The sequence below is a fragment of the Polyodon spathula genome, chromosome 11 (assembly GCF_017654505.1).
Source record: "Polyodon spathula isolate WHYD16114869_AA chromosome 11, ASM1765450v1, whole genome shotgun sequence".
NCBI classification, from domain to species: Eukaryota; Metazoa; Chordata; class Actinopteri; order Acipenseriformes; family Polyodontidae; genus Polyodon; species Polyodon spathula.
Window position 1 is genome coordinate 26,535,190 of NC_054544.1, and position 12,594 is coordinate 26,547,783.

The following is a 12,594-nucleotide window of genomic DNA, read 5'->3' on the forward strand; positions in this document are numbered from 1 at the left end:
TATTTTAGTTGTAACAATGAATTTGACAATATGGTTAATTAATTTAAGGTCATAAAATGAAATTCTTAATTATTGATGTTTTTATTATTCAAAGAAAATCAATTTCAATATGTTATCTGTTTATGTAGGCTCTCTGGTATTAACCAGCCTCCCACCTCTAAGAGGAGTCTGATGAGTCCGAGTCAGTCCACTCCTTTTAAAAAGGTCAGACCCAGTCACGACTATACAGGCTGGAACAAACCTAGGCTGCCCTCCCTCACCCAGCCCCAACCGCTGCTCCAAGGGTAGGAAACAACTTTCTTTGCAAATGAACTGCTTCTTATTGCAGGCATTACCCCCTAGTTAACATGCCCTTCAAAAGTGTTCACAGTTACTCCTTGTAATCAGAAGTTTGACAGGCCTTATCAATGAGTAATTAGAATCTTACACTACAAAATTAGACTTTGTACTTTAATCCCTGGCCCTGTGGACTTCAACCAAACACTACAAGTTTCAATTAATTGTATTTGAATAAAAAACAATACACTTTGATCCAGGTCAATTAATAAACAGTTAAATCAGTGTTGTATTCCAGTCTCCAAAATGACTATTTGAAATGAGGCTTTGGGTCTCCCTTTGTTAAATAAATATTTAGGAGTGGAGATGCAGTTACCATGCTGTAAGTAGCACCGATCTCCATTTTGGGTGACTTTTTCGTTGCAGCTTCTCCAACTTAGGAAACACCTGTTACATGAATGCAATTCTGCAGTCCCTCTTCTGTCTGCAGTCCTTCTCTAATGACCTGCTGAAGCAAGGGATCCCCTGGAAGAGGGTTCCCCAGAATGCATTGCTCAGGTACGAATGCTGAATAAATTAATCTTTAGAAACGACGCTCAGATCAGCATGAGCCAGTACCAGAATGTTGAAATACGAAATATAAGAAAAAAAAAGGAAGGAAAGAGAAGTCGCGGTCTTAGAGTCCAGATAAGTATAGTTTATTGATAAAAGTTCTGAGTTGCAAAGTTACAATCAGACATCTTAAAGGTTACATGGTGATAAAAGTTTACAGATGTCCTCTTTCCAAGCACGGATCAGAGCAATATGAAAAACATTTCAGTATTCTCAGTTTAAATGCAGTCTCTGTGACATGATTTTTCCTTAAACCAATTGGAGAAAGACAAATCTCTTTTTACTTGGTTATTTGTCCATTTGTCCTAACCCAAGCTTCAAAGCGTCTGGTTCAATCCAGTTTCTCTTTGATGTAGCCAGTTTTTATAACCCTCATAAAATCAAGTGTAATTTCCTAGGAAAACCTGTTTTATTTCTAGTTTCTATTTAAGTAGGAATTTAACCAGAATCTGACTTAATCTTTAACCCATTCTGTGAGTTCTAAGACCAAAAATTAATTTATATCTAAAAGTGTTCCAACACAGAAAGAGAGAGAGATCTTAATATGAAAGTCAAAAATATAACTAATCAGTTATATCCAATGAATCTGAGTCCATTTAATATGAAGCTTTATTAATACATAAAATATCTTTTGGTAACAAAAGTGCACAAGTTTATGCATAGATATGCTATGTTAGGCCGTGCAGTTAGAGATTCCTCATCAGACAAAATTTGTAAAACGATCTACGTAACTATAGCTATTATTATTTTGTTCCTGACAGGCGCTTTGCCCACCTCTTGGCCAAAAAGGATTTGCATAGCCCTGAGGATAAAAAAGATCTGCTAAAGAAAGTGAAAAGTGCCATCTCCACTACTGCAGAGAGGTTCTCTGGATACATGCAGAATGTGAGATGTTTCATATGTATTCATGTTTGTCCAAATTAAGCCTTTTTGTATTTAGCCTAATATAGGTAATTCAGTAAGTAAATGGGACATCAGCTTTGTGATTTGTATAAGTGTTATCCTGAGATGTCTGGTTATCTAGGCACACCTGGAGAGTTGGTGTGAGTGACACTTTTTTTCATCCTGCATTTTTACATTCAATATAAAACATGTCTGGTTAGGCTTATAGTAGAAACTAAAATGTGGTTGCAATATATATCGCCGATATGGAAGCTGTCATATTGGTCTAACCTTTTTGTCATGAACCAATGAACCCACACTGAGAGAATAGCCTTCACATGCAGGATGCCCATGAATTCTTGAGCCAGTGCCTGGACCAGCTGAAGGAGGATGTTGAAAAGATTAATAAATCTTGGAAAAACGAAATGCAGCCCAGGGAAGAAATCCAGGTGGGACGGCCAAGTGAAGATGTTGCGACTTCCCGAATATACACCTGTCCTGTAGTGGCTAATATGGAGTTTGAAGTGCAGCACAACATAGCATGCAAAGCGTAAGTGCTGCCCTCACCTGGGCCTCTTCTCTTCAGTCTTTTAGTCTTCAAAGAGTGTGTGTTAGGCATTGAAGCAAGATATAATGCACAAAATACATAGTTTTGTCACATAAAGTAGCTTTATGTATATTGTATTACTGTTTGAGAGTCTTATAGGAGGCTGTGTGGTCTAGTGGTTAAAGAAACGGGCTTGTACCAGTTGGTCTCCGGTTCAAATCCCAGCTCAGCCACTGACTCGTTGTGTGTTAATCTCCTTGTGCTCTGTCTTTTGAGTGAGACATTGTTGTAAGTGACCCTGCAGCTGATGCATAGTTCACACACCCTAGTCTCCTATCTTGTAAGCACTTTGTGATGGTGGTCCACTATATATAAGGCGCGATATAAAAAATAAAGATTATTATTATTAAAACAGGGCGGTGCCTGTATCTTTTTATTCCTTTACAGAAACACAAACAAAACCTAACTCCTCTTAGGAGCACGAACTGAAATTTGGATTTAGTCTTCTCTATTAATCTGACAGTTAAGCTGAACCCACGATGTAATTTACAACACAAACTACCTGTAATGATACATGCTCACATTAGTGGTCTCCCAGTCTACGTTCAGGTCCCAGCCCAGACCTTGACCACAGGGTCTCGCCCCCCGATTTTTTAAATTTATTTATTTAATTTATTTACTTTTAAACTTTTTGCATTCCTATGTTTTACCAGGTCTGAAGTTACAATTTTCCGGTTCGATATCTCTCCCTGTCTGGCATCGTCACAAAGATGTCAAGCACAGGTCTCTAGGTTTTTTTTTCCGGAAAAAGCTGAGAAAAGATTTCAATGGCCCCCCCCCCCCCCCCCCCCCCCCCCCCCAAAAAAAAGGAGGCGAATCTGAGCAATACACATAGTTCCTTCACCAGAGACATACCACGGACATAAACAAACAAGATAGCTGCTTCTGCATCCAGCACTCAAAGAGAATCAAGGGCATTTGCCAGGCCTTTTGATATGTTATAGTAATAAAATAATTACGTGGATAACATTTATGAAGGAGTTTGGTGATCCAGTTATATTATCAGTCATTCCTCCTGAGGGGACCTTGAATGCTTTTGTTAATGTTTTTATTTAATTTTGTAGGTGCGGAGAAACTGTTACAAAGCGAGAGCAGTTTAATGATCTGTCTATTGATCTACCACGAAGAAAACAAAATCTTCCTGTGCGGTCCATACAAGACTCCCTGGATCTCTTCTTCAGGGTCTGTATCCACGCATTGGCATTGGGATTGGTTGGTAATGTGAACTTGTTTACCTCTTACAGGTGTGCAAACTAAATTTTGTTTTACTTGGGACACAGACATAGTTGTAGTTGTGAAGTGTTTCGCAGAACCCCTTACAGGGCACAGGTTCTTCTCAAGATGACTTCCTGCACAATAGATGCTCTCCTTAAGTTTATTTGCACCACTTGTATTTGAAATGTGTCCAAAAATAAGATCTTTTATTCTTTACATTTTCTTTTGTCTAGTTGGAGGAGATAGAATATTCCTGTGAAAAATGCAATGGAAAATCTGCAACTGTCAACCATAAATTCAGTAAACTTCCCAGGTAGGTTTTATGTGCTGCACATGTTGTAGATTGAAGATGGTTGCTTGCTTGTGGAGTTCACTCAAGCTTTATCACAGAAACCATTATATTTGTTGTACACTTCAGTGAAGATTTAGGCTGCTGCAGTGTGTTTGTCTTTCAAGCATGTAATGTGACGTGGCATAGTATCATCTTCCCTTGTAGTTAATCTATAGTTGGTGATTTTGAAGCTGTTTACAAAGCAGATGTTTTAACCTTCCGTTCCCTCCCTTCTTCTCAGGGTACTGATCCTTCACCTAAAGCGGTACAGTTTCAATGCCCAACTGTCACTCAACAACAAGTTGGGCCAGCAAGTATTGATCCCCAAGTACATTTCTCTGTTCTCACACTGCACAGAATCAACGCGGCCCCCTCTTAGTCTTGGCTGGAATGCTCAAACAGCAATGTAAGTTCTCCAAATTAAATTAATAAATCCATTAATTTATTCATTTGCTGCTTTTACAGGATCTGTTCACATCATAACTTTAGTTTGTTCACCTGATCAGCATATTGGTTGCAGACAGTGAAAATGACCAAGTCATTTACTTGCTAATTGTATTACCCGCTATTCATACTGGGTACACTTGTTGGCGCTTTTCAGGGGAAACATTCTAAAATAGTTTCTTTTTCACACTGTGTATGCTGAGTATACTTTCATCTTTTCAAGTGTACTGTGAATACTTCCCTTTCACATTACACATCTGCAGTAGTACTGAGAACACAAGAAAATCACATGATCTCCTTGGAGCCATGGAGAAAATTATGGCAAGTCCTGATTTTTATGTGCTGCACTTCTGTGGTGTTTTGTAATATCAAGTTGGTCATAAGGACATTTTGATTTAATTTTGGGTGACTCCCCACTCCTTTGCAATATGTCCCTGGTTTTAATGTAGAAACAGGGTGGTTAAAGCCCTGTTCTTTGTCGACTGGAAAACTCTTTGAATACTTTGGTGTTCTTATGGGTCTTGTCAAGCAGCATTTGTATATGGTTATCTGCCCAAATGTCAAGAAGAGCTTCGAACTCTTCGGAACTTCACAACATCCCCTTGTAGAGTCCTGCGCGGGTCTGATTTTTTACGACCTGCTTCAGACCCAGACCCGCAACTACACAACCCAACCCGAACCAGCAACCCGCAGCAGTACCATCTTCTTACCTGCGACCCGATCCGACCTGCTTTTTAATAAGATCTCCAACCTGACCCGAACCCACTAGTTTTTGTCCTTTACCAACTGCTTGCATCAACTGATTCACATACATGTCTCTACCATTCTCCACAGGTTGAGTTTATACAATAAGCTGTACAGCGTGGTAGCTTTCTCTAGTGGTCTGCATATATTTTACTCTACTTTTATTTTACTATAAAATACCTGTCTATTCTTTTCGTGCCAACAGTCGAAATGGAGCTACACCTGTGTTTTCGCAGAGGTATACCAGTTTTGTGGCTGTCGTTAACAAAAACATGACACGTTTTACAAGCAACAAATCCAGTCATGTTCATTATTTTCATTCGCTGTGTTTCCAAAAGAATTCCACACTTATTTACCTCTTGAATTATTATCCACTACAAGATAAACCCTATGCTATCTTTTGTTTCATATTTTTCACAAACATTTTTAATATCACCAAGCAGGCGTGATAAAATGATCTTGCCACATATCAAATAAGCGAGAACCTCTAGTCAGCTGACTCCTCCCTAATCGCCTCCTGCTTTAGACCGTGCAGGAAATAACGGTGTCACAGAAAATAAGTTAGCCGTGAAATAAGTTAGCGTTTTGCCTTTTTGAACCTTTCTGTGCCCACGCACGAATTTTAGAATTTAAAGGCAAGGTTCTGTGGAGATATCCAAGATTTTACAGATGCCATTTGCAAATTTTAGACTCAAAAAGGAAAATGCTAACTTATTTTCCGTGACACCGGCACATTTACCTTCTAATATGTTACTTGGGAAAGGTTGCAGACGAGTACGCTTAAAGGACAGAAAATATTTTTGGCAATTCAGATTCAGACCTGAAATTTTTTTTTAACCCGAACCGCGAAAAAATCCACATTCCAACACAAACCTGACCCGATGCAGGACTCTATCCCCCTGTTCAACCATGTTTGCCATTTTTGTTATGCTGTCATTTACTGCCAAACAACCGTTCCCATTTCCAGGCGTTTGATTGACACTTTGGTACACTTGACGTTCACAACTGAACTGAGAACGTTTTTCTTTCACACTGAAATAAAAATAAGCGAGCAGTCCCCAGATTGGATGCAATCGTACTGAGACCAGCTCTTTCATGTGGTCTCGGGTTCGTTTTAATCGTTCCAGGGAACTTTTGGAGCGTTCACACTGAAGGGCAAATGTTCTGAACTCAAACGAACTGTACCAGAAAACGGAATATCAGCCCAGTGTGAATGCGTAATTAGACTTGTTAAACTGGACCAGACACACTTGCTTCTTAAGGTAATGAATAAATAACGTAAACAGATTTCAGACAAAAATGTTTGACCACAATTAGTAAATCTGAAATCATAAAACTAAAATCATAGAGAGAAATGTATGGATACATTTAAGAAGCAAGTGTCTTGTATTTCCACAGTTGGGAAAATAGATTAGGGTGTTTGAATTTTTGGTATCCATGTTTTGAATGTGTGTCATGCTTTCCCAGGTCTCGGACACTGAAGACTTCCCAGTCACTGAACTCCTGCACGATCAGCTCTTCCACTCCAGTAAGGTATGTAACCTTAACGGTGAAGCGTGAGAACTGCCAGACGCTAATACAGCAAAGGTAGTTTATGTGTTTTCAGGGTATTGGCACAGCAAAAGTAAATCGGCCAAAAGCACCATTTCACTTTTAATTTGTAAGGAGTACAGTGGCTCTCAAAAGTATTCCCCCCTCCTTGGACTTTTCCACATTTTATTGTGTTGCAACATGGAATCAAAATAGATTTAATTAGGAGTTTTTGCCACTGATCAACACAAAGTCCAAAATGTCAAAGTGAAAAATAAAATCTACAAATTGTTCTAAATTAATTACAAATACAAAACAGAAAATAATTGATTGCATAAGTATTGACCCCCTTGAGTCAATATTTGATAGAGGCACCTTTGGCAGCAATTACAGCTTTGAGTCTATGGAAGTCTCTACCAGCTTTGCACATCTGGTCACTGCAATTTTTGCCCATTCTTCTGTGCAAAATTGCTCAAGCTCCATCAAGTTGGATGGGGACCTTTGGTGAACAGCAATTTTCAACTCTTTCCACATATTCTCAGTTGGATTGAGGTCTGGGCTTTGACTAGGCCACTCCAGGACACTGACATTTTTGTTTTTAAGCCACTCCAGTGTGGCTTTGGCTGTATGTTTTGGGGTCATTGTCCCAGGTCTCTTGCAGACTTCAGCAGGTTTTACTCCAGGATTTCTCTGTACTTTGCTGCATCCATTTTGCCCTCTATCTTCACAAGCTTTAAAGGGCCTGACGCAGAGAAGCATCCCCATAGCATGATGCTGCCTCCACCAGGCTTCATGGTAGGGATGGTGTTCTCAGGATGATGTGTGGTGGTAGGCTTGCGCCAAACGTAGCGCTTAGCGTTGAGGCCATAAAGCTCTATTTTGGTCTCATCAGAACATAGAATCTTCTTTCACTTGGTCTCAGAGTCTCTTACATGCCTTTTGGCAAACTTTAGCTGAGACTTGATGTGAGTTTTTTGTGACAATGGCTTTCTTTTTGCCACTCCCATAAAGGCCAGTTTTGTGAAGCACCAGGGCTGTTGTTGCCGTATGCACAGTGTCTCCCAGCTCAGCCATGGAAGACTGTAACTCCTTTAGAGTTGCCATAGGCCTCTTGGTGGCCTCCCTGACTAGTGCCCTTCTCGTCTGGATACTTTGTTTTTGAGGATGGCCTGTTCTAGACAGATTCACAGTTGTGCCATATTCTCTCCATTTCTTATTAATGGACTTTACTGTGCTTATATCCTACCCCTGATTTGGTGCTTTTGAAGAACCTTATTCCGGATTTGCTTTGAATGCTCCATCGTCTTCATGATATAGTTTTTGTTAGGAAATGTACTAACCAACTGTGGGACCTCCCAGAGACAGGTGTATAACCTGAAATCATGTGAAACACCTTAACTGCACATAGGTGAACTCCATTCAACTAATTAGGTGACTTCTAGACAATTGGTTGCACCAGAGCTTATTTAGGTGTGTCATAGCAAAGAGGGTGAATACTTATGCAATCAATTATTTTCTGTTTTATATTTGTAATTAATTTAGAACAATTTGTAGATTTTATTTTTCACTTTGACATTATGGACTTTTTTGTGTTGTTCAGTGGCAAAAACTCCCGATTTTTATAACCACTTTGATTCCATGTTGTAACACAATAAAATGTGGAAAAGTCCAAGGGGGGTAAATACTTTTGAGAGCCACTGTAAGTTGTTGAAGTAAGATAAATGTCCTTTTTTTTGCAGACCCCAAACTAAAAACACACTTTTGTAAAATGGCTTTCTTATCTTAGTAGGTTTTAATGTAACTTTAAAATTGCTGCTTTTGTATTGTGTATTTGAATGTTATTTAGATTTAAAACGCGCTTGTGAGAACTGCGATTTCGAACCCTTGATTTTATACAATTTTCAAAAGTTTGTTCCTGTTGCATTTTCTGTAAACATTAATGTGATTTCTACAGCAAGATGTATTATCTTTCGTTTAATATTTTAATTCTGTTAATTATTTTATTCAAATAAATACAGTAAAAGGAAGAGTACCTTAATGTTGAAACGGAAAATCACTTTGGTGTCCAAATTACACACACACGTGGTTTTGAATATTTCGTATTCATTTTTAGATTTTAGATTAGCACAAACAGACTTTTCTTGGGGGGGTGGCGGGGTGGGGGTTGACGCACAGTACACGGTTCCACACCAGCCCTTCTCTACCCAACCGTCAATTCGCTTTACCGGGTTAAAAAAAAGTACTTTATAGCTTTACCTTTAGAGCAAAAATACCCTTTGTCCCCCAAGTGTTGCTCTTACCTAATATAAAAAATATGGCTGTGTTTTGGGAAGACATGGCAAGTGTGAGATCAACAGAAGGGGAGGAGGAAGAGGATCGTACTATACATTTCCATTTGACTTGAACATCTTAAAGGGAATTTAGATAGTCTAAAAATAACAAACCTTTGTCGTTTAGTATCTTAAATACTGTGCCTATTTAAACATAGATAAACACAGTATGTGTTTATGCATATTTATACGTGTGCATACTTGCCAACATTTAGAAACTGTTCAGTGGGACGCCCGTTCTGGGGGGGAGGTTACACGCATCATACACATGGGAGGGGTCATACTCAAAAAACACTATCATGTAATAATAGACGTATCCCCTCAACTCAACACCACACAACCAGCATGATAGTAAACATAGACACAATGTAGCATTCTTACCTTTGTATACTGGTAAGTTACTGATCAGCAGATGTGTCAGCCGCACGGAGAGCACAGCGTATGGTTTTCATGCGGCTGACACTGTGCAGAATAAATTATTTTTGTTTTCTATTTATAAATATTGGGACTTTATTCCTATGCATCAGGACGCAGGATATTTGCTAGGAAATCAGGACTGTCCCCACCATATAGGGACTGTTGGCATGTATGCGTGTGTTTGTGTGTACTTTTATCTGCCTTGTGTTTGTAAACTCTCAGTAATATTAATTGACCACAGTTTTACAGCAGCTGATTTATAAAGATATGTGACCATTACATGTTGTAGCTCATATAGTGATATTATTCAGTTTTAATAAAAACTGAATTGTCAAAACAAATCACATAAAAATAAAATAATCAAGTCATATTTATTAATTGCGCAAATGCGAGTATCGTTTCTTGGATTAATTGTGTGTGCAAGGTTTCAGATCAATCTAAATCCGTGCAAGACATTTTACAATGCTATAACATATTTTGTACAGTTAGAGTAAATAAATGACGAACTTACTTAGAAAACGTAGGTGGTTTTGTTTTAAAATTTGTTATAAAATTTCATAACTGCTGTATGGTTACTGACTCTGGTACAATATATGATAGTACAGTTCATTGCGATTCACGGTGTCCATGGAACCGTAAGCCCGGGAACGAAATGCCCTCAGAGAAGGAATGTTTAGTCTTTATTGATTTTAGAGTACTATGTAAAAGCTCTTGTGTGTTAATTTAGCCAATGGTACATTATTTGGTCTTTCCGTTAATTTTTTGTTTTTCCCCCACAATTCACCTGTGAAATGTACTAAAAATTGTATCCTTAGCTATTTGTTAGGGGAAAAAAGTGCTTTAAAAAAAACAAAAAAAATAAAACATTGCAGTTAAGTGAGAAAGTGGTTGCTAATAATAAAATGTCAAGATTACATTTGTTTGTCCTACTTGAAAATGAAAACAACTTTAGTCATGCGTGCAGTCACCAATTTTGCAATCTTTTCTTTTTGTATTTGTATTAGGAAGTACAAACCCCAGAGCCCCAGTGTGACCATACTGGACTCGGACAGTGATGAGGAGTTGACCAGGAAAGCTGTCAGTCACAGCCGCCGACTCAGCGAAGACGACAGGTCCGAGAAGGTAAGGCAGGAAATGGCCAACACGAGGGGTGGAGAAAGTGCTGAAAGATGGCAGTAGTTTTTATTTTGTATTACTTTAGTGTGTTTTTTCTGTTAGAATTTGTTGTAGCTGATCTTCAGAAAGATGAGGAAAAAATGCTTCTGCCATATAATAGTATTTGATGTGTGGAGTTCAGCTGCGAGACTTGAGCATGTTAAGGACTTCTACCATTAAGGACCTCACCATGTGATGTTTTAAGATTCATGAGTCAGATTACCATGTATATGGACACTGGCTATAAATTTGATTATATATATATATATATATATATATATATATATATATATATATATATATATATATATATATATATATATATATATATGTGTGTGTTGTAAATCAAACCCTGATGGCATTAATTATCATCAAATTATAACGACGATTATCAATCATTGAGTTAAAATGCATGCATAAATAAATAAATAAATCCCTCACAGTAGCAGTTTAAAGGAACAATACGCCCCCTCTATAGTTCATGGTATAAAAAAACTAATTCAAACAAATCTCGATGTTTTATAAATACATTGTCCAATATTCTTGTTCTTACCGTCACTAGCCTATGCCTTGTTTGTGTAAAATCTGACATTAAACATAATGGTTGATTTAGAATAGTATGTCTGTCTGTCTGTGTCTGTCCAAAGGAGAGAAAAAACTATGAAAACTACATTAACATTGTGGCCTATTCACATGAAAATAATTCAATCTCTCATTTATTTTTATTTTTTTTTAATTTGCTATTGGTTACAATTTATGAATTACATAGCCCAGCTTCTAGCGAATGCAGCAGTCCCTGTCAGTGCCGCAGCTGCAGAGATGCATTTAACTTTTTGCTGTCATATTTTAATCAAAACTTTACATGACTTTGCTGGCACTTCATTTGCATTATTTTCAGTGAATACAGCTATATTGTAATTTTTCCAAACTGTACATTAGAGGTAGCCTACCCTTTCCTGCAACAGAAACTGTATTTTGTGTATTCACTCTGCACTGGAATCCAATTAAGTTATGTGTATCAGTTCAGGTTCCTGATGTGATTTTGTATGCTTATTTCAATTTAAAAAAGAAAACTGGACAGGATTTATTGGTGACACTAAACAGCAGCCAAGAATCACTGGGCTCACCTCACTGATTGGTAGATCTGGGCACCTGGGCCGGGTTTAGTATCCTAGGAGAACTCAACTGATATTGTTAAGGGAGTGAACTTTTTGCGAGTGTCCAAAATTCATTAAAGAAATCTGCAATAATTACTGCAGCAGATCGTACACAATAATTTTGCATTCTACTGGTGGCAAACTGTTTTGTACAACCTGCAATGTTTCATTGGATCACATATGTCGAGCTACGACCCAGCGGCATTTAGACTCGGACAGCAGTCAAAAACGAAAAACGTTGCGGGTAACAGAGCAGGTTACTCTTGATCTCTGCAACATCATCCTGTATTTTTTTCACAGGTGCATATTCTCAGTAACTTTTAAGCAACAATGCAGATTATATTATTGACAGTAAGTTAATATATACAAGACACGTTTTTAATTTCATGTGATATTCGATTTCATTAAAATATTGTCAATTTGTTATCGTGGGGTCCAATTCTATTTATCGTTACAACACTTATATACAGTGCCTATAGAAAGTCTACACCCCCTTTCAAAATGTTCACCTTTTGTTGCCTTATAGCCTGTAATTAAAATGCATTTTTTTTCTTTTATCTACACATCCTACCCCACAGCTTCTTAGTGAAAAAAATATTCGAGAAATGTGTAGAAAATTAATTAAATAAAAACTGAAATAGCTTGGTTGGATAAGTGTCCACCCCCCTTGTAATAACAATCCTAAACTAGCTCGGGTGTAACCAATCTCCTTCAAAATCACACACCAAGTTAAGTGGCCTCAATCTGTGTTAAATTGTAGTGATTCACATGATTTCAGGATAAATTCAGCATTTCCTGTAGGTTCCCTCTGCTGAGCACCAAGACTCTTTCAAAAGAACTCCGGGACAAAGTTGCTGAAAGGCACAGATCAGGGGATGGGTATAAAAAAAGTAT

General features: G+C 38.0%; 1 protein-coding gene across 4 annotated transcripts in view; it reads left to right on the forward strand.

The window, feature by feature from the left end:
• Nucleotides 1-12,594, forward strand: part of usp37 (ubiquitin specific peptidase 37) — a 33,925-nt gene that overhangs the window by 11,567 nt on the left and 9,764 nt on the right. For all 4 annotated transcript variants that reach the window (XM_041264316.1, XM_041264318.1, XM_041264319.1 and 1 more), the window contains 9 exons: nt 129-284; nt 703-834; nt 1,650-1,773; nt 2,115-2,320; nt 3,442-3,559; nt 3,826-3,905; nt 4,165-4,329; nt 6,579-6,644; nt 10,393-10,510. In XM_041264316.1, coding sequence (XP_041120250.1) covers nt 129-284; nt 703-834; nt 1,650-1,773; nt 2,115-2,320; nt 3,442-3,559; nt 3,826-3,905; nt 4,165-4,329; nt 6,579-6,644; nt 10,393-10,510 — 1,165 coding nt within the window. The remainder of the gene's footprint in view (nt 1-128; nt 285-702; nt 835-1,649; nt 1,774-2,114; nt 2,321-3,441; nt 3,560-3,825; nt 3,906-4,164; nt 4,330-6,578; nt 6,645-10,392; nt 10,511-12,594) is intronic.